General features: G+C 40.2%; 1 protein-coding gene across 1 annotated transcript; it reads left to right on the plus strand.

Moving 5' to 3' along the window:
- Positions 1-16,824: 16,824 nt before the first annotated feature.
- Positions 16,825-20,991, plus strand: RGS1 (regulator of G protein signaling 1). Its single transcript, XM_007191165.2, has 5 exons — positions 16,825-16,964; positions 17,330-17,410; positions 17,824-17,885; positions 19,255-19,418; positions 20,179-20,991. The coding sequence occupies exons 1-5, from the start codon at positions 16,867-16,869 to the stop codon at positions 20,362-20,364; spliced, it is 591 nt and encodes a 196-aa protein (XP_007191227.2). The 5' UTR covers positions 16,825-16,866; the 3' UTR covers positions 20,365-20,991.
- Positions 20,992-21,185: the final 194 nt, after the last annotated feature.

Below are 21,185 nucleotides of genomic sequence, written 5' to 3' on the forward strand. Positions count from 1 at the left end.
AGGAAGAAAAGTTGCCAGGAAAGAGCTTTAATTCTGCACTGTGGGCTCCACACAAGTGAGAGAATCCCCAAACCAGATTCCCACTTGGGAAAGACAGAGATGCAAAAAGGAAGCTACAGGGGAGCCCTCAGGAGTACCCAAGGAAGGGAAAAACTTGGTGCGAGATGGGAAAGATAATCTCTTTGGGGTGCTGAGAAAGCCTTCAGGGGGCACTGGGCTCACACACTAAGGGAAGCGGCACCTTGCAGTGCTGTCGACTTTGGTCACAAAGCAGTGATTTTGAGAATCAGCTGAAAACCATGGAACAAGCACAAACTCTGAAGTCAGACTTCAGTTCTATTCCAAGTTTTGACCCTTCCGGTTAGAAAATTAATCTCTTTGAAACTCAGCTGTCTAATTTGTTAAATGGGGATAATGACATCTGTCTCAAAGGATAATGTTAAAGATTAGATCAAGTGATCTAAAATGTCTGAGATGATTTTACATCTGTTATCTCACTTTATTATCAGCTATCATTGTTACTTTTATGAGTGGTATAAAATGACTTCTACACCAAATCTGAAGGGAAAAAATGGGCATGTGTGGCCTAGGGTAATATTTCTTTGGAATCACTGGTGTATATAAACAAATGAAAAATTGACACAGAGAGTTGTGCCACTGAGAGCATAGCTGAAGCCTCCTGATACCCAGCCTCTTCCAGGTCACTTTACGTCCCTGAGTTTATCCCTTTCCAGATCACAATACTGAAGGATCCACTACCTCAAATCAGTCTTGAATGCGATTTCATTTTCAGATGCCTGTACCATGGGCAAGGTTTCTTTTATGGTCGAACGATTGCAAATGTAATTGTTATTTCCTGCAGTGATAAGAAGGGGAAACTGGTATATGCTATTCTATGAATGAATTTCTAGATCTACCTGTGACACATCCAGACTTGGGAGTTACCATTTGACCTAAGTACGCAAACAAAGCAAACAGTTCTTCCTTAACCGTGAGCAGGGTTTTAAATGATGGAAAGCGTGGTCTGGAGGTTAGGACAAGTGATTGGAAATCATGCTCCCGAGAGCCACCTGCCTCGGACAGTGACGCGCTGGCTGACTTCAGACTAGTCATTTGACCGGTATGGGCCAATTTGTTCACTTATACTACTTCTTTTAGACCTCAGATGCATCATGCCAGAGACAAAGTCCAACACTTCAACTTTAAAAACTGTGTAAATCCAGGTCACTTGATAATCAGTACATTCATTATATTATATTATAAATAAGACATTATATTATATTCATCAATAAGTGCAATAAGATCAGCATGGTAGTGCTCTTAAGGTCAAAATAGTAATCAAATGAATGTATGAATGAAGAATAAAATTTTGACATGAATGGATTATTGTCAACATGCAATGTCATAGCAAGAAGGAGTCAGGACTAGGTAACACTTCTATCCACATAAAAATGACACAAAAACTATGGTCAGTGGATTTAAGGATGTCACCAAGCTGGGAATTTCTTTATCCAAAGACCTGCTATTCTAGGGCTCTCAAGACATCAGACAAGAAAGAATGGCGACACCTGGAGATGGGGAATGAGGTAGCTCGTGAGGGCACAGCTGGCTGCTGGGGCAAGCGGCCGTGCTGGAGGCCCCCGGCAGAGCTGGGCAGTCTCCCCGAGTCCAGGAGGGAACAGTGGAGGCACAGGGAAAGCAGAGCGGTTAGGGTCAGCAGGGAAAACCCAGAAAAGAACCAGCTACACAGAGAAATGACTCTCTAGGTTGCGGAGGGTTCTGCGTCAGTTGATTATTGATAAGCGCTTGTCTGTAATGAAACTACCAGAGGCCAAGGAAGGAGGTCACTTAAAAGCACAAGACAGAATTAGTCCCAAGAGCCAGAGTGGAAGACCTAAAATCTCAAAGGATATTCAGTAGAGTACTACAAAGGGAGTGCTACTACTTCTTGCCTCAGAAGCAGGAAAAAATTAAACTGTGACAAAACGCTACTTTGATCCCACCTAAGAAAGCCTAACCTGGGGACCTCCCTGGTGGCGCAGTGGTTAAGAGTCCGCTGGCCAATGCAGGGGACACGGGTCCAAGCCCCGGTCCAGGAAAATCCCACATGCCGCGAGCAACCTAGCCTGTGAGCCACAACTACTGAAGCCCGCGTGCCTAGAGCCCGTGCTCTGCAAGAAGAGAAGCCACCGCAAGGAGAAGCCCACGCACCACACTGAAGAGTAGCTCCTGCTCACCGCAACTAGAGAAAGCCCGCGCGCAGCAACAAAGACCCAACGCAGCCAAAAGTAAATAAATAGATAAATTTATTTAAAAAAAAGAAAGCCTAACCTGGAAAAATCAAAATGCTTTCAAGTAACTTAACCATGTCTAAGAATATTTATAAGAATGAAAAAATATGTGGCACCTGAAAAGGTAAAATCGTAACTTCTGGCATCCTATCAAAAACTACCAGGTATGCAAGAAGCCTGGAAAATACAAGCCATGATGATAACAAAACCCAATCAGTTGCAACTTCTCCAGAAATGATACAAATAACACAACTAATATACAATAACGTCAAAACAGTCATTATAACTGCAACCTATACGGTTAAGAAGTTAGAAGATTGAAGATGTTAAGGAAAGATACAGAAGATATAAAAAGGCACAAATTAAAATTTTTTAACTTTTAATTTTTGATGGAAACTACAATATCCAAAATGAAAAATGCAACTGGATGGGATAATGTCATATTACACAATTAAGACTAAACCTCAAGGGAGAAAATAGCGTGTGTGTGTGTGTGTGTGTGTGTGTGTGTGTGTGTGTGTGTCCCATTCATCACAATTCCTGAAAAGAGAATTATAGGCAGAGCCTCAAGATATAAAAACTTAAAATTTCATAGATCAACAGAGGAACCTTAACTGGGATGTAAAATATCCTGTCACTGAGACCAAAAAAGAAAAAAATAAAAGTGGGAAAAATCACTTTAGATGGGAGATTTTGATTTTCTTTTTTAGAAGCATTAAGGGTGTGTGTGTGTGTGTGTTTCTTTCCCTTCAAAAGGGGAAGGAACAGAAATGAAAGTAGAGTGAAGGGAACACGGAGGTTTTCCCCAGTACGTGAAGGCCTGCAGGAGGAGGGCACCGCCAGGCCTCCAGAGATCTGGGGGATGAAGTGAGGGCTGGGAGCGGACACCACTAAACAGACCGCCAGCAGTGTGAAGCAAGACCGGTTCTCAAGAGACAGCTAGTCCTTGGCTCAGAGGGCAGGAACAGGCAGGGCCTGCGCAGGGGGTGGGGAAGGAGTCTCTTCCTTCTCATGGTCTTAATTACATGGACCAGCTGTGTGATGGTGGGCGTGTTATTTAATCCCCCTGAGCCTCCATCTCCTTATCTAAAATGGAAGTATTGATAATCATATAGACTGCATGAATTGCTTTGAAGATTAAATGACACAATTTTCCTAACCAGACTGCTCAATAGCATCTATGTCCTCGGGAGCTGGGGTTGGAATGGGGAGGTGTGTAAGTAAAAGTGAGCTGCGATAACCAGACCCACAGACTCGTGTCCTGAGCGTGTGGACAGGACAGTAAGCTTGGTGCAATGCTCCCTTGGCCTTCCTATAATCTTTGCTTGCCTCCTTTTTTTGCACATGTTCTAGCTATTGACAAGCTATTCTTTTCATAGTTTTAAAGAAACTGCAAGTGGTAGGATAGCAGTGAGCAGTGCCTCTTTTGAAATAACATGACAGGAAAAGTGCTCTGGCCTCGGAAAGCTGTGAGGCAGCAGTACTTCTTCCTGAGGCTCCAGACAAAGGCCAGTTCAGCTGGGAATCCCAGTACGTATTGATAATTTCACTAAATCTTTAAGGGTTCAGAATGCTGTTTCTGTAGAGTATAACGGGGAGTGGTAGGACACGGCTCCTGATGCAACAACTAGGAAAATACAAAAAGAAAAATACCAAAAACATCAGTTTTTTTCAGTAAGGACTTCTTAAAAGTTTTACTCTTTAAATGTTTAGTTTCTCCCCACCCTGAGGCTTACTGAAATATAACTGACATGTAAGACTGAATTAGTCGTAGGTGTGCAACAGTGATTCAATACATGCATATATTGCAAAATGGTCACGACAATAAGCTCAGTCAACATCCATCACCCCACACAGTTACATAATTTTTTCTTGTGATGAGAACTTTTAAGGTCTACTCTCTTAGCGACTTTCAAATATACAATACAGCACCGTTAACTATAGTCACCATGTTGTACCTTACATACCCAGGACTTATTTATCTCATAACTGGGAGTTTGTACCTTTGACCTCCTTCACCCATTTCCTCCACACCCCATCCTCCCCCCCCCCCTCTGGCAACCACCAATCTGTCCTCTGTATCTATGAGTTGTGTTTTTTTTAGATTCCATTTATAAGTGAGATCATACAGTGTTGTCTTTCTCTGTTTGACTTATTTCACTTAGCATAATGTCTTCAAGTTTCACGCATGTTGTCGCAAACGGCAGGATCTTCTTTTTCATGGCTGAATGATATTCCATTATCGATACACAGATAACATTTTCTTTATCTAGTCATCCATCAATGGACACTTAGGTTGTTCCCGTGTCTTGGCTATTGTAAACAATGCTACTATGAACATGGGGGTGCAGATATCTTTTCAAGATAGTAATTTCAAACACATGTCATATTTTTATTTTTATTTTTATTTTGGTCACACCGTGAGGCTTGCAGGATCTTAGTTCCCCGACCAGGGATCGAACCTGGGCCCCCTGCAGCGGAAGTGCGGAGTCCTAACCACTGGACCTCCAGGTCATTGCCCGTCATATTTTTAAAGATAACAGATGATTATAGAAGCAAAGAGGACTAGATGAATGAAAATTCAGAAAGGGAAGAGCCCTTCATAGGTGGGCTGAGATCATCAGCCATTTTCTTTGCCACAGCCAGGCCCAGGCGGAACAGAGGGTTTTGCAGCAGGCAGAGAAAACCCAGGAGTGGAGAAGATATTCGCAGTGCTTCCACGTGGGCTGGCATAATGGATTAGAATGTAAAGGAGTCCCCAGCACACAGCCGGTTTTCCACATAGGACACCTGCTTTGTGCTTTTGCTGCACAGGGGTTGGGCACCTGGTCTTGAAAAGCTGAATGAAATCTCCAGCACTCTGCTGTGTGAAGCTGCCCATATGGCTTTGTGAAAAGAAGCCTACAGTGCACAACTGTTGCTGAAAGCAACGAGACAAAATGGTTTTCACTGCTTCTTCTCTCTCTGGAGCATGAACTCCCTCCAGAAAGGTGGGAGCCCATATCCCTTCACCCTTCCCTCATGTCCCAATCGCCCAGAGACTGATGCTCCAACTAGCAAAAGCTGGAAAGGGAAAGAAGGGCAGAGGTAATGGGAGATAAGCTGATTTTCTTCTCTTTCACTGCTGTGTGGCAAATGATAACTCAAAGATAAGTTATACTGGTAGACGTATTTGCAAGTATTACAAGAGAAGCTGAGAAAATATCATCTAACAACGCTGTATGGTAAAGGGAAAGGAGAGAATTAGGGAAAGCAGAATATACGAATGGGATGATAATTCATAGTCAGTAACAGACCCCATTTAAAGCAGTAAAAGTTAAAGTGCATAACGTAAAGTCATAAAGATAACCACTAGAACAAAAAAACAAACCTTCAAACTAATCAGGAGGAATATAAAAACAAACTGAAACAGCAATAGCAAAAAAATCACACAGACTATATATTTTAAAACGATAAGAACGGAGAGAGTAACCTAACGCGGTGAGACAACGGAGTTCGGTCGTTTTCTTTTTCTCTTGCACAAGAGATCTGGAGGGGCTGCTGCCCGAGCTGCCGCTGTGGCCCTGCGGCTGCCCCGGAGCCCCAGGCCCCTCTGTATTTCTGCTCTGCCATCCTCAGCCTCTGGCTTTCACCCTTTGAAAGCTCATGGTGGCAAGACTGCAGCTGGCAGATGACAGAAAGGGCAGGGGCAAAGGACAAAGACATATGCCAGTTGAGCCTGGCCTCTCTCAACGTGCCTGGAACAGTAACCGGCACATACTAAGTATTATCTGTTGAATGAATACATGTTTCATGACCCTGCTGATACTGGGTTAGGTGACACTTTACATCCGTCCCTAGAATACCCTGTGCTAAACCCTACATTGTACACGAGTTTTGAAATTTCTCATTTATTTGTCTCTCTCCAGAAAAAGATTTGCCCCTAGATTCCCTAATACTTACCTGAGCAACTAGTATGCACTAAGCACTCAGTAAATATTTGTTGAATAGTTGAAGAAATTAGTGTAAGCCTCAGCCCTTGACCCCTTATTCAACTAGCTTTTTTTGGTACCTTGTATGTGCCAGGCATTGTTCTGGACATTTGAGCAAAACAGCCTCATTCTTATACATTATAATCATGTAAAAAAAAACAAAACAGAAGTTGGTTTAGAAGAAATTTGCGTTGCTTGTAGATTATATGACTGAAAGACTATAGATTCTATTGGAGCTTGGGAGACAGAGCCCTCAGAAACCCGAAGCTTTCAACTAACCGATGACTTGCTCTTTTCTTTCTTCTAATTTCACAAAGAAAGTGAATAAAGGTAAAGGTTTCACAGTGAAATCAGGTAGCCATAGTCCATCTGCACATTCAGAAGCCAATGAAATTAGGGAAGATAAAGAGGGGAAGGGAGGGGAGAAAAGGGAAGAAAAGAGTGTTTGGGTACAAAAATACAAGGGTTTTAGGACAAAAAAGCAAATTAGGAAAGGGGGACTGAACAGTGTTTCTGAGAAAGAATAAACAAATGTGGATAATGGCCTACTTGCTATGTAATATTTGGTACAGTTTAATCGTTGGCTAATATCAGTTATTGCCACTGAGTTGGGCTGTGGTTAAAGTAGACTTTAGTTTGATGTAATCACAAATACTTTACGTTTTCTATGAGACCACAGACACCTGTGTCTGTATCCTCATCTTCCAGCAGCTCTGCAGTCAAATGACCCTCTGGTTTTAGAGACACCCTCAGCTGCCCAGACCTCCTACCTGTGGATTGACTGAGGTTTGATTCGATACTTGGGTATGGTTTCTGCCAGGAAACAAAACAAAACAAAACAAAACAACCTCAACATGGCAAACCTCTTTCATCGTTAGTTCTGAAGTGATATACTGTGTAAAACAACTCTGCTCATAAAAAGAGAAGGGAAAGGGAGACATTTTCCCGGTATTCCTGGCATTACTCCATTGTCTTTGAAACTGTCCCAAATCAGAGGGAATTCTGTACAAAGGGGGAAAGTCTCATTTTTAGATCTTCTCAGAAGCGTTTCATTGTCTGTGCAAGGTGAGTAACGATTCACTGAAAGATGTAAAGGATGAATTATAAATGTAACCATCTATAAGGCAGTTTTTTTTTTAATAGAAGCCTATTTTTTTTTTAATTTTATTTATTTATTTATTAATGGCTGTGTTGGGTCTTCGCTTCTGTGTGAGGACTTTCTCTAGTTGCGGCGAGCGGGGGCCACTCTTCATCGCGGTGCGCGGGCCTCTCACTGTCGCGGCCTCTCCCGTTGCGGAGCACAGGCTCCAGACGCGCAGGCTCAGTAATTGTGGCTCACGGGCCCAGTTTCTCCGCGGCACGTGGGATCTTCCCAGACCAGGGCTCGAACCCGTGTCCCCTGCATTGGCAGGCAGATTCTCAACCACTGCGCCACCAGGGAAACCCAAGACAGTTGTTTTAAAGAATGTGGCTTCTAGGACTGGACAGGATCATGTAATTTATGATACAGCCACCATGCTGTAAAGAGGTTTCAGTTTCCTCAGGAATCAACTGCTGTCCCGTGGTGAACGGTGCAGTCAGGAGAGGGACAGATTGGTTCCAGAGATCATCATGGACACCGCCAGCCCCACTGGGACATCTGAATCCTTGTCCCATTCTGACCCAGCTTCCCTGCCTTCTTGCACATGTCCACCCTCCTGCTGTAATTCAGTGTAAGCTGTACTCGTCACCTCACTTTGCCTGCACTGCCCGCTCACCCTTTCATGCGGGGAGGCAAATATACCTCCATCTCGCTTAAACAAAATGTGAGAAAAGAAACCCCAGGCTAGGAGAATGGAACAAACTCCCACACAAGCCAGGCTGCTTTAACAGTTCTGTGCACTGTCTTCCGTGTGTTAAGATCTCCCTGTCTCAACTAAGAGCCTGGGCAAAACAGAATCACAAGGGGAAAAAGCCAGAGAGTCACAAACAAGACACCAAATCAAGATGAGGTAGAATTTAAAACCTCACAATGGTAAAAAAAAAAAAAAAAAGAAGACAAAAATTTCTCACAGTAGAAATTACCTGATTTTCCCAAAGAAAATAACAGAAGTGTAGAGCAGTTTGTAAGTTTATGTACCCTGATCTTCCGTATCATCTGAGACAAACGATAAAATAAGATTATGTGCTTGTTCTAACCTCGAGTTCCCACCAAATATATTGTCCTGGTTTTCTGCTTCTACAAATCCAACTGAAAACAAAACAAAATACATAGGAGAAGAAAACAGAGATAGGAAGAGACTACAAGAGGGGCTATTTACACTTCAGGAGTCGGCTACCTTTGGAATTTTTCAATATAACTTTCCCAGTTGGGGGCAGCCATGTGTCCTCAGTCTGTAGGTATTCCTGTTCTAAAGCAAATTCATAATTTATAAACGTTCTGAGGCCCAGCTTAAGCTTAGCTGACCTTCAAAGGCTTAGTTTGTTCAACATTTCCTTTTATTACCCGAGGTACTCCCAGGATACTCCAATTATCTTCCTGTTTGCCTGAGCAACTGAATAGTCAAAATGGGGTTCCTGACACTTGCAATCATGAAAATCCCATCTTAACAATAGACTCCACAACAGAAGCTTTCCACCACTCCTAATTCAAACGTAAATAACTCAGTGCTTTCCAGCCTCATCGTGGGTTGGCTTAGAAACCAGAGCTGGATAAGGTCTGCAGTTGGGAGTGATCAATATTTCCAGCTATGAGTATCTCTAAAAAGCAGATGGCGAGAAAATTAGATTGGGGTTGGCAGAAATAGTCTGTGATATTTCCACATCATTAACATCTGAACATTTGTATGTTTGTCTAACGTATTAGTTTGCAAAAATACACTAGCTAAAAGCAATAGAGGCCCATGACAAATAAATATTGATAGAGAAAGGAACAGTGTGGAAGACTGGCCCAGTGAATGCCAGGAGCCCTGCCTTTGGAGCAGTTGGGTTGCCAAATTCACTGACTTCTAAGAAGAAGAAGTCTAGGCAAAGGGCTCTAACCTGGAAATAAAAGTGGAAAACATACTACCTATAACAAATTCCATCTAAATCCTAATTTTTGTCTAGTCTTGATCACTGTAGAATCTCAAAGGGAGAAAAATCTCCCTATGCCACTGTCATAGCAGCAAGCTGCTTAAGGATCCCCTTTGACTTCTACACAGAGGAAACTGGCAAAAAGTGAGCTGAGATACAATCAACCTCACAAATCAGGCCAAAGTTAGAGCTTGGTATTGAACCCACAGCCCTTTGAAATGCAGCAAGATTAGCACTTCACTAGGATTTAACGGGCACAAAAGCTTTCATTTAATTTTTTTTTAAAAAAGGAAAAATGGGATAATGAATCAAGCCTACTTGAAAAGTACAGGCACAGGAAACTGTGGAGGACCACAGACCACTTGACCCACAAAAGTAGTAGAATCACGCTAGAGTGGTCACCACTGACTTAAAGCTATTCACCTAAGAAGGAAGATTATGACTTATTTTGAGTGTATGACATTTAGGATGAAATAAATGTCCAGTGGGTCTGACCTCCATACATGGTAAAAAAAAAAAAAAAATGTAAATAAACACAAAAGCAAAACATTAGGAAAGACATGGAAAAAAATGCAGTTAGGATAGTCACAAGAAATGAGTGACATGGCTTTGGAAAGGACAGAATATGTCAGGCAAGATAGATTCTTTGAGGAAAATCACGTAATTAATGGAGAAAAACAGAGGATATAAATCACTATTGTTAACCATTTTAATGTGTAGTAAAGGCAAAGGCAAATCACTGGAATCATGTTATTAGAAATTTGAAAAACTTCCTTTACAAATGGCCTCTCCAGGCTGACTTTGAGCATCTTTGCTTTTGCATTTATGTCCTGTGTCATGTAACAGAACATTCCAGTCCAACTGCAAATATTGTATCAATGTTCTTATAGCACAGTTTCCATTTATCTGAACTTGTGAATAAGACACTTGCTTTAGTACTTGCCCAATTTTATTTGCAAAGCATAATCAAACAGAGTCTGACATGACTACTCTTCCTTGTTGAAATGATTATAAATCATAGGGTGAAAATAAATGAAAATGAATCCAATATGCAGGAAGTATATCAGAGATAACATTAATGAAGAATAACTGGAAAGATGGGCCTATTAATGAGAATGTTATTGGTAAGATAAGATCTAGCGTGAGTGAGGTTTACAGGATCACATGAGCCCAGTTCACTGAAGGTCCCACATTCGATTTTCTTATAACCTCTTAAATTATAGAAAGGGGGTGTTCGGTGTTTACTCTAAGCAGATTAGAACAGGGTGAGAAAAAGAAACTAGATTCTTATCTTGCTCAGTTTGCAATTACTGAAGATAACTGAATTTCCCCAAGTTGCAAAGATCTTCTCTTACTAAAACCTATCAGTTGATTTCTTCATTTAGAAAATAAAATTGTAAACAAGTCTAAAATGTTTAATCCTTTTATTCATAAATGATATAACGTAGGTATCAATGTCCCCACCGACGTTTTACCTGGACACAGAGAAAAATCCTTCCAAATTCACATTTGTTGAAGCTTTTCAAATAAACTCTATGAAATGTAGCTGTAACACTGTCAGTAGCCCTACCCACAAGCCTGGAGAGTGAAGGAGCCAAAACAGACCCAGGTAGTGACCCTTTGTCTTACTTCCTTAACCAGTGAGAGGTTATGCTAATTCAGCAAAGTCTTTCAGAGCCTCTTTTAAACTCTGCAAAGCTTTGCATCTTCAGATCCATTCTTCCATGGTCTTCATGCATGTAAGAGGTGTGTCTACTTGCTGAAGACCAGTTTCTCCACTGCAGTTTTTTGTACTTTCCAAGGGGTGCTGATCTTGAATGCAGAAACAGGCAGAAGAGTACATGTTGACTTTGTAGTAAATGGCAACAGCGCTTTTTTTAATTTAATTGAAGTATAGTTGATTCACAATATTGTGCTAGTTGCAGGTGTACAGCAAAGAGATTCGGTTATGTATGTGTGTGTATATGTATACATATACACACACATATATACATATATTCTTTTATTTCCATTCTTTTCATTATAGACTATTACAAGATACTGAATGTAGTTCTCTGTGCTCTACAGTAAATCCTTGTTGTTTATCTATTTTATACATGATAGTGGGTATCTGTTAATCCCATACTCTTAATTTATCCCTCCACCTCCTTTCCTCTTTGGTAACCATAAGTTAGTTTTCTATGTCTGTGAGTCTGTTTCTGTTTTGTAAATAAGTTCATTTGTACTATTTTTAGATTCCACATGTAAGTGATATATTTAATATGGTATTTGTCTTTCTCTGTCTGACTTACTTCATTTAGTATGATAATCTCTAGGTCCAAAAATGCTGCTGCAAATGGTAATATTTTGCTTTTTATGGCTGAGTAATATTCCATTGTATATATGTGCCACATCTTTATCCATTCATCTGTCAATGGACACTTAGGTTGCTTCCATGTCTTGGCTGTTGTAAATAGTGCTGCTATGAACATTGGGGTGCATGTGTCTTTTTGAATAGAGTTCTTCTCATTTCTGGATATATGCCCAGGAGCGGGATTGCTGGATCATGCGGTAACTCTATTTTTAGTTTTTTGAGGAACCTCCATACTGTTCTCCATAGTGGCTGCCCCAATTTACATTCCCACCAACAGTGCAAGAGGGTTCCCTTTTCTCCATACCTTCTCCAGCATTTATTGTTTATAGACTTTTTAATGATGGCCATTCTGATTGGTGTGAGGTGATACCTCACCGTAGTTTTGATTTGCATTTCTCTAATAATTAGTGATATTGAGCATCTTTTCACGCTCCTGTTGGCCATGTGTATGTCTTCTTTGGAGAAGTATCTAGTTAAGTCTTCTGCCCATTTTTTGATTGAGTTGTTTGGTTTTTTTGATACTGAATTGATGAGCTGATGGTATATATTTTTTTAAAATTATTTATTTATTTATTATTATTTTTTGACTGTGTTGGGTCTTCGTTCCTGCACGCAGGCTTTCTCTAGTTGCAGCGAGCGGCAGCTACTCTTCGTTGTGGTGCGCAGACTTCTCATTGCGGTGGCTTCTCTTGTTGCGGAGCATGGGCTCTAGGTGCGTGGGCTTCAGTAGTTGTGGCTCTCGGGCTCTAGAGCACAGGCTTGGTAGTTGTGGCACGTGGGATTAATTGCTGTGGCATGTGGCATCTTCCCAGACCAGGGCTCGAACCCATGTCCCCTGCATTAGCAGGTGGTTTCTTAACCACTGTGCCACCAGGGAAGGCCCTATATTTTTTAAATTAAGCCTTTGTCAGTCTTATGATTTGCAAATATTTTCTCCCAGTTCATAGGCTGTCTTTTCATGTTGTTTATGGTTTCCTTTGCTGTGCAAAAGCTTATAAGTTTGATGAGGTCCCACTTGTTTATTTTTGCTTTCATTTCTTTTGCCTTGGGAGACTGACCTTAGAAAATATTGCTATGATTTATGTCAGAGAGTTTTTTGCCTATGTTCTCTTCTAGGAGTTTTATGGTGTCGTGTCTCATATTTAAGTCTTTAAGCCTTTTTGAGTTTATTTTTGTGTAGGGTGTGAGGGTGTGTTCTAACTTCACTGATTTATATGCAGCCGTACAGCTTTCCCAGCACTGCTTGCCAAAGAGACTGTCTTTTCTCCATTATATAGTCTTGCCTCCTTGGTAGAAGATTAACTGACCTAGGTATGTGGGTTTATTTCTGGGATCTCTATTAACAGCACTTTTCTTCTGTCCCACACTTTCAGAGCTAGTCCCTCCTCAGTACATTCCCCTCTGATGGCACTTTTCACCCTGATGACTTGCTTAAGCATCTGTCTGCCCAACTATACTGTGACCCTCTTTGGACAGACAGTCATTCATCTTTCTATCTGCAGTACTTAGGTCTGATACATTGTAGGACTACAATTAAAGTTTGTTAAGTCAAGATATTTTGTTTCAGTGGATCAAAATTTCTGTTCATGTCACCGAGTCTTACCACATAGAAATATTTCTACTTTTAAAATACAATCTCATACTCCTTATTGTCCTTTTCCCCATAATTCCTAATGTCCACAATAAAATGTCAGCAATATTATAAAGGCCCAACATCAGTTTAATCAATGTCAAGATTGAAAAAGTCATTCAGCAAAGAATTCCCTACAGGGATTCAGGCAGTTGGAGTGAGTGGAAACTAAATGGAAAATCAACTCAGCAAAGATTAAAATTTACCCCCATTGAAGTTGATAGCCATAATCTGAAATGTTTTATTAAACCAATCTTCTAGACATTTTAAATTATAACACTGGAATTTTTAATGCAGGGAAACTCTTCTTATGACACTATAATGGTAGATATATATCATTATACATCTGTCAAAACCCAAAGAATGTACAACACCAAAAGTGAACCGCAATGTAAACGAAGGACTTTGGGTAATAATGACATGTCAATGTAGGTCCATCATTGATTGTGTAACAAATATACCACACTGATGCGAGATGTTGATGGTAGGGAAGGCTGTGGAGGTGGAGGGAGTATGTGGGAACTCTGCACTTTCAGCTCCATTTTGCTGTAGAGCTCTAAAAATAAAGTACTAATTTTTTAAAAAAGAACATGAAGACCATATGAAGTATTCCTTTCCTTAGCACTGCAACCTGGTTACTTAAACACAGTTTCACAGGGCTTCCCTGGTGGCACAGTGGTTAAGAATCCACCTGCCAATGCAGGGGACACGGGTTCGAGTCCTGGTCCGGGAAGATCCCACATGCCGCGGAGCAACTAAGCCCCGTGCGCCACAACTACTGAGCCTGCGCTCTAGAGCCCGTGAGCCACAACTACTGAGCCCACGTGCCACAACTACTGAGCCCACGTGCCACAACTACTGAAGCCCACGCACCCAGAGCCCGTGCTCCTCAACAAGAGAAGCCACCGCAATGAGAAGCCCACGCACCGCAACGGAGAGTAGCCCCCGCTCGCCGCAACTAGAGAAAGCCCGCACGCAGCAACGAAGACCCAACGCAGCCAAAAATAAATTAAAATAAAATAAATTTATTAAAAAAACAACAACACAATTTCACAGAAGAAATGTACAAACAAGATTATGTTTGTAAGAGCCACTATTTATTCTATTGGCTTTTGTCAAGTCCTCTACAATTTCAACCAAAGCCATTGCTTCAGTAAAGATACTATTTGGTCACTCGTCTTTTCTTAATGATTTTCACAAAAAGGAACCAGACAGTGACACTCCGTGTGATTGATAGGAAACTCCCGTGCCCTGCCATGGACTTATCAGCCTTACTGCTACAGCTTCTCCAGATTTGCCCAGCTCTGGTACATACAGGCTTTGCAGGTGCTTCCAAGCAGCCTTTGTGCCACTGAGGTGGCTTCAACAGCCAACTGTGAATTTCAGATGGACCCCCTCTACCAGGAGCTTAATTCTCCACTTGGGCTTTGAAGCACACAGTTGTACTTGCTTGCAAATGCTTGAGCTTGAAAGTCTATACTGAGGTAGCAAAAGGTTGGAGGTTTAAGGAATTATTAATATGTAAGAGGCAAATATTTATTTCATTCTCAGACCACAGCTTCCTAACGTGGTGTCAAGAGAACATTATTTCTGCCAACTATTTTCCCTACTTACTGAGAGTTCAGTTCTCAGAAATGTTAAGACGCTGCTGCACATTCCACCCTCCTATTAGAGACTGACAAACGTGCACTAACATATTCAAGGTTCTCAGAAGATCGGCCCTGATCAATTATTCAACTTTAACCCAACATTTCCCAAACTTACGTGGCCCCAGAACCTTTGCTGCTGCTGGTGTCATAGTCCTTATCATACTTATTAACATCCAAAGGAACTACTGTTGCTGAAACATGCTTTGGAAATTATCAGTATATCTGGAGAGTAATAATAGTGGCCTTTACAAATAAACTTTAAATCATTTTTCTCTAACATAACTTACCCACAATTATCCAGAGGAATGAGAGGTTATTAAATAAATAAACATGAGCAATGCTGAAGATTTCAACTGAAAAGTAAGTATGGACTGAACCACAAGAAACACACAAACAAATGCCTTTATTCGTCCGTCTCTGAACCCCATCATTTTTGTCTGGGTAACTTCCAAAGTGGCCAACTTATCTCACTAGTTCTCTTCCTAAATGTATCACATTATCTTTCGAACATCAACTGATGCTTACTACATACAGCATAATATTTGTGCATGCCTGTGTAGTAAGTACATTTTAAAATATAAATGTGATTCCTACAAATATTTTTTATCCTGAAGATAGAACTAAGACAGGAAAATTCCCTTTTGTTAGGTTTACCTAATCCCTTCAGAAGCTTCTCTGAGTAAAATTTGTTTTGTCTTTTCAGGGGTAAAAACCAACAGAGGTTTAAACTAAACTGGACACTATAAATAAACCACATTCTATACACAAACTCCGTACGAGCTTATATTGCACTAGCCCCTCTACCCTGATCAGTGATTAGTCATCTATTTCCTTGGGTTTTTATTTTAATTCTTAATTTTAATTAAAGCTAGGCTATATCTCTCCAGAGATACTACCGAAATTTGGAAGATCGTCACCTAAGGAGTACACTATTGGCCTGGCCAAATATATTCTTATTTTTACCATGAGTAGTTTTTCTCCTGATACTGTGTAATTCTTTTGTATCAGTGTGTTTACATATTATGTCATATTTTTGTGTTAACTATACTTTTATGTGTTTATAGTTTTGTTTTTAATTTTACTTTATTCCTTTCCTAAGTGGTAATATACAAAAAAACCCCAGTTTGATACATTAGTTATATTTCTAATAAATATTAAAATTCATGCACCCCTTAAAATCATCTTGTATATCACCAGCAGCGTGTTTAGCACACACCCTGGAAAACAGTAACATGAAAATTTCTTGCCATGGAAATAAGGGATGAGGTTTGGAGTAGGGAAAAGTTAAGATAACTTCTCATGACTCTCCTTCCTACCAGATGTGTGCACTGCACGAATAAAAAAAAAAGTATTTATTTACTTTACATTGCTTTCTGAAAGAAAAATAAAGCCCTTTTTAAAATACTGTAATCAAATGAATTTTATAGTCAAGGACTATCCAAAGCCCTGAGGGGACCCATCTCTAGTCTGTGTGATACAATAAATCCACCAAATGAAACATTTCATTGAAATATGCAGTTTTTATGAAGAAACAAGCACCCCCTAGAACCAAAGACTGATCCTGCTGAGGCTTCAGAGACATGTGGTATATGTGTGTGCACCTCTGTACCTCTGTAGGTCTAATTTTCTTTCTTTCTATATAATCAAGTGACCTAGTCTCACTTGGTTAAGTTTCAACCACAAAACATCACTGTGAGCTTTTTTTTTTTTTTTTTTTTTTTCAAGATACACGTCACAACACACCAAGAAAGGGGGAACTTCCAGTGTCTGTGGTAACATCACTTGATAAACAGACTCATCTGAATGGCAAGGGCCTGTCAGCCGTCACTATATAAGGCAGCAGAGACGTGGACGAGCAGACACTTGCCTTCTGAGGGCCCTGCGAGCAGCAGCCATCTCCACGCCAAGGTTAGACAAAATGCCAGGCGTGTTCCTCTCTGCTAATCCACAGGAACTGAAAGGAACTGATCATTCGCTTCTAGACGACAAAATGCAAAAAAGGAGGCCAAAGACTTTGTAAGTTCATTAACTGTGCAAATTTGGACTTAGATGGTCCTTAATGGCAGAACAATTGCAAATGAATGAATGGAAGAAAATATGAGCCTTTAGTTTACCTAGATCAGGGCAATGACCCGCTGTGAGTTACAAGTATATTCAGTTGTATTTAAAAATGAATCATGACAGGGCATTAAATGAGGTGGGAATTTTTCCAGACTTTGGCTCATAAAAATTGGCTCACTCTTAATATAGCAATATGTTGTATCAGCTATTTTTATTATGGCCTTATTCCTTGGAGAAATTTGCTTCATGCTCTTTTCTTTTTACAAATAAACTGTATTCTTCTGAAGAAATATCAATATTTACTTTTGTGTCTTTTGTAGTGGAATGGATGTGAAAGCATACCTGAGATCTATGATCCCACATCTGGAATCTGGAATGAAACCTTCCAAGTCCAAGGACCTGTATGTACACTAATACACGGAACTATCACTATATAAGCAGCCTGTGCATTAGCTCTGTATTCTAGCAAGGCAGTAATACTACACATAATGGACTTCATTTCTTTTAAGTAACAAGCCTAATAAGATTAAGCTGCCTTAGTACCAATGTAAATTAAATACAAATGTGCATGCATATATTTGCTACTTATTATACTGTTGGAGTACATTTGGATGTTTTCACATTTTATTGGCAGATATTTTCGTAATGATAGTAATTCTAAGCAAATTTTTGTTTTCTTATAGATAAATTTTAATAAAATTTATTAGAAGTAGAGTCTTAGTTGGTGAAGTTATCAAAATGCAGCAGCCATTCTGATGTCATTTGCGCTTACACGCAAAAAAACACTAATTTATGTAAATGTCGTCCCCTGTAGACTCTCTGCTGATGAAGTGAAGCAGTGGTCTGAATCTCTGGAAAAACTTCTTGCCAACCAAAGTAAGTATAGATTAACCATTGAATGTTTCTGGGTTTATGCTAACAGATGGAATGGCTTCATTAAAATATAGTATTCTGGACGGGAGGGTGTGTGAAGAGTTGTACTCTAGCTGTTCTGCAGCACTGATAGCTTCAGCATATTATGCCTCATCGTGGCGTAATGTTGACTCGGCACTCAGTTCTGCTACTGTCCTTTAGAAAAATCTGCCAAGGCAACTAGCTGTTTCCATGGATCATTATAGGAGCAAAATTTTAAATTATGCTGGGGTTCTGAAGTTTAAAGTTTTAAAAAGTAAACCAAACATCTCAACATGTGAACTGCTATTCTGAAAGCTACCTAAAGGATGTATTTTTGTACCATTGGATGTAAGGAGTAGGATTCACTCAGTCAATTAATAACTTTTTCCATTCGTACATGTGTTGTCACTCATTCAGCCCAGGCATTTATGTGCAGGCATTTTAGAAGCACCAGGGACTCAAGAGTAAAGACACAGTGCCTTGCTGCCTTGAAGGCAGTTGAGACACACAGCATAAAATTGCATTATACATAACATGACACGTTATAACACAGATATGATAAAAAGACTTTTTAAACACACGGTCTCACGGGGAGTTTCTGATGAGAGCAGGGAAATGAGATCAGCTTGTCCTAGCCCTCATCATGGCCACTGGGATCCTGCTGGGATTAGGACCTCGCTCAGCAGCATAGATGGGCAGCTTGTCCCTATCCGGGGTGAGCTGATCCCCTTCTCCCCCCAAACACCCTACAGAGCTTCACGCGGGGATCAAGTAGTTCAACCTGGTTCATCTGCTTGTTATCTGACTTAGGTTATGATTCAGCCAAACAATGCTGTAGAAATGGCCCACTGAAAAGCCTCAATAACACTAGTATATCCAAGCAGTATAGAGCACATAGGTAATATACAGGTCTCACATCTTTTGACTTATATGAGTTGGATAGAGAAATTATATTTGTTAATGATTAACATGATGTTCATGCCTTCTGTCAATATTTGATTCCCTAAAATACTCTGCACTCTGGCTGAGCTGGTAGCGTAAGAAAAGAGATTGTTCTGTAACCTGCAGAGCAGAATTGTAATGTAACAGCAGACGGAAGTGAAGCAGTCTCTCACCCACCTCTAAGCAGCTGTGTACCTGTGACAAGCGTGTCTGACCCCAGACAGACTATAAGCGAAGGGGTCCCTAAGGCCTTCCCATCTCTACAAACGGTGACACAGCCATTTCAGCAGCTCCCACCTCTTCCCTTTGTACACAGGGAATATGCCACAGTACTCTTCTTGTAAATTTCTTCAAGTTATTCATTTATTGGCTCAATTAATTTATCTCACCCCTCACCCTTTCTTTTTAGCTGGTCAAGACATCTTTGGGAATTTCCTAAAGTCTGAGTTCAGTGAGGAAAATATTGAATTCTGGCTGGCTTGTGAAGACTATAAAAAAACAGAGTCTGATCTTCTGCATTGCAAAGCGGAGAAAATCTATAAAGCATTTGTGCAGTCAGATGCTGCCAAACAAGTGAGTATTTAGTTCATTACCATCGGTTTATATGTAAAGAAACTTAGATATAGAATAAGATTCAACATACTAGCAAGATGAAATCCTTTTTGAGTATTATGATTTTCACTGCTATATATTTAAGTGTATTCATATAGTTCAGCGCAATGATAATCTAATTTTCTACATTTGTGAAAAGATTGGATGAAAGATTGATTTTGTAAAACAAGCTAATGTGATGGGGTGGGGTAAGGAGTACTGGTGATACTGACCAGAACCGCATGTCAGGGGGTCCTTAATGAGCTAGCTCGTTTTGGATTAGGATAAAGTAGAGATTAGTGCAATACATGGATTGCAGCAGCAGAACTATTTCCAGTTAGTAGTAATGCCCACTTCCAGTTAAATATTCCTGGTTCAAGCAGCAAACATTCTGCACAAAGTGTCCTCTCCTCCTGTAAATCTTAAATGTGCACATCACTTTTTTTGATGCACGTATCACCTTCTACAGATATTTAAAAAATAATGTCTGCCTCTTTTGCACCTCCCAAAGATATTATGAGCTAACTTGGAGCAAAGATATTTCTGCTTTTTTGTGCTATTTCTTTTTAACTCTTCCACACCTAGGATAAGGTATGTTTAGAATAGGCATTCAAGAGATATTTGAGCTGACTTAAATGAGGGTTTAAAGCCACTGTCTTGAGGTGCTTCAAAAACAACAGTGACATCATAAAATATGCAATAAATTGGAAGTGCATATGAACTGATGAGGATTTCTTTTTAGATCAATATTGACTTTCACACTCGAGAATCTACAGCCAAGAAGATTAAAGCACCAACACCCACGTGTTTTGATGAAGCCCAAAAAATCATATATACTCTTATGGAAAAGGACTCCTACCCCAGGTTCCTCAAATCAAATATATACTTAAATCTTCTGAATGACCTTCAGGCTAATAGTCTAAAGTGACTGGTGCCGGCTGGAGGGAATTACAGATGGTATCAAGTACAGAAGGAATGTACCGGGATGGCTCCCTGGGGGAACACCTTGGCCTTTCTGGATGACTCACAGATCCAGGGGAAGAACCCATGACTCAGGACAGATTAACATGGAAGTTATCCAGGCTCAGGGCTGAAGAAGCGTGAGATGAAAATTTAGCGATGGTAGAAGGAAGGAGATACTGTGGTACTGTCATAAAATACAGTGGACCTACGTATTAGAACATCCCTCAGAACTGAGAAGGCCGGGTAATGCTTGCTACGCAGAAACTGTGAATAAGGGTTTTGAAACTGGTGAAAACATGCTATAAGCTTCAAGGTCTGACATAAACTGACATTTATGCTGCATATTGTTATACAGAGATTGTATTGAGCTGCTGAAATCTCTTTTACTTGGATGACTATTTGAGAAGTATGTGTTTCAAAATCACCATTTCTGTTATTGACACAAAGTTTTTCAGTGTTGGTTTGTTTGTTTGAGTGCTTTGGGATTGAAAGAGATGAAGAGGAGAACAATGTATTTAACTTAAGCTATTGCCTTAAAGTTGGGAAGTCAGAATATATTTGTAAATTAAATTATCACAGTGTCAATAATAAATGTGAGTTTTGTCTTAAAAACATAGAAGCAATTTCTGTTTACATTTCCTTGCCATCTTTAAAAACTGGCATTTATTTTTCAGATTTAACAAAAATTTAAGCAAGGGTCTTCTACTTTCTATCACCTCTTCAATATCTAAAACTATCATCCAGTTAATCTTATATTTTATGTATTATGTGTATGTATTGGACAGA

This window comes from Balaenoptera acutorostrata, chromosome 1 (assembly GCF_949987535.1).
Source record: "Balaenoptera acutorostrata chromosome 1, mBalAcu1.1, whole genome shotgun sequence".
In the NCBI taxonomy this organism is placed as follows: Eukaryota; Metazoa; Chordata; class Mammalia; order Artiodactyla; family Balaenopteridae; genus Balaenoptera; species Balaenoptera acutorostrata.

Coding starts and splice junctions, on each gene's coding strand:
- RGS1 (XM_007191165.2), top strand. CDS start 16,867: ATGCCAGGCGTGTTCCTCTCTGCTAATCCACAGGAACTGAAAGGAACT. Junction 17,886..19,254: donor AAAACTTCTTGCCAACCAAA/GTAAGTATAGAT, acceptor CTTTCTTTTTAG/CTGGTCAAGACATCTTTGGG. Junction 19,419..20,178: donor AGTCAGATGCTGCCAAACAA/GTGAGTATTTAG, acceptor ATTTCTTTTTAG/ATCAATATTGACTTTCACAC.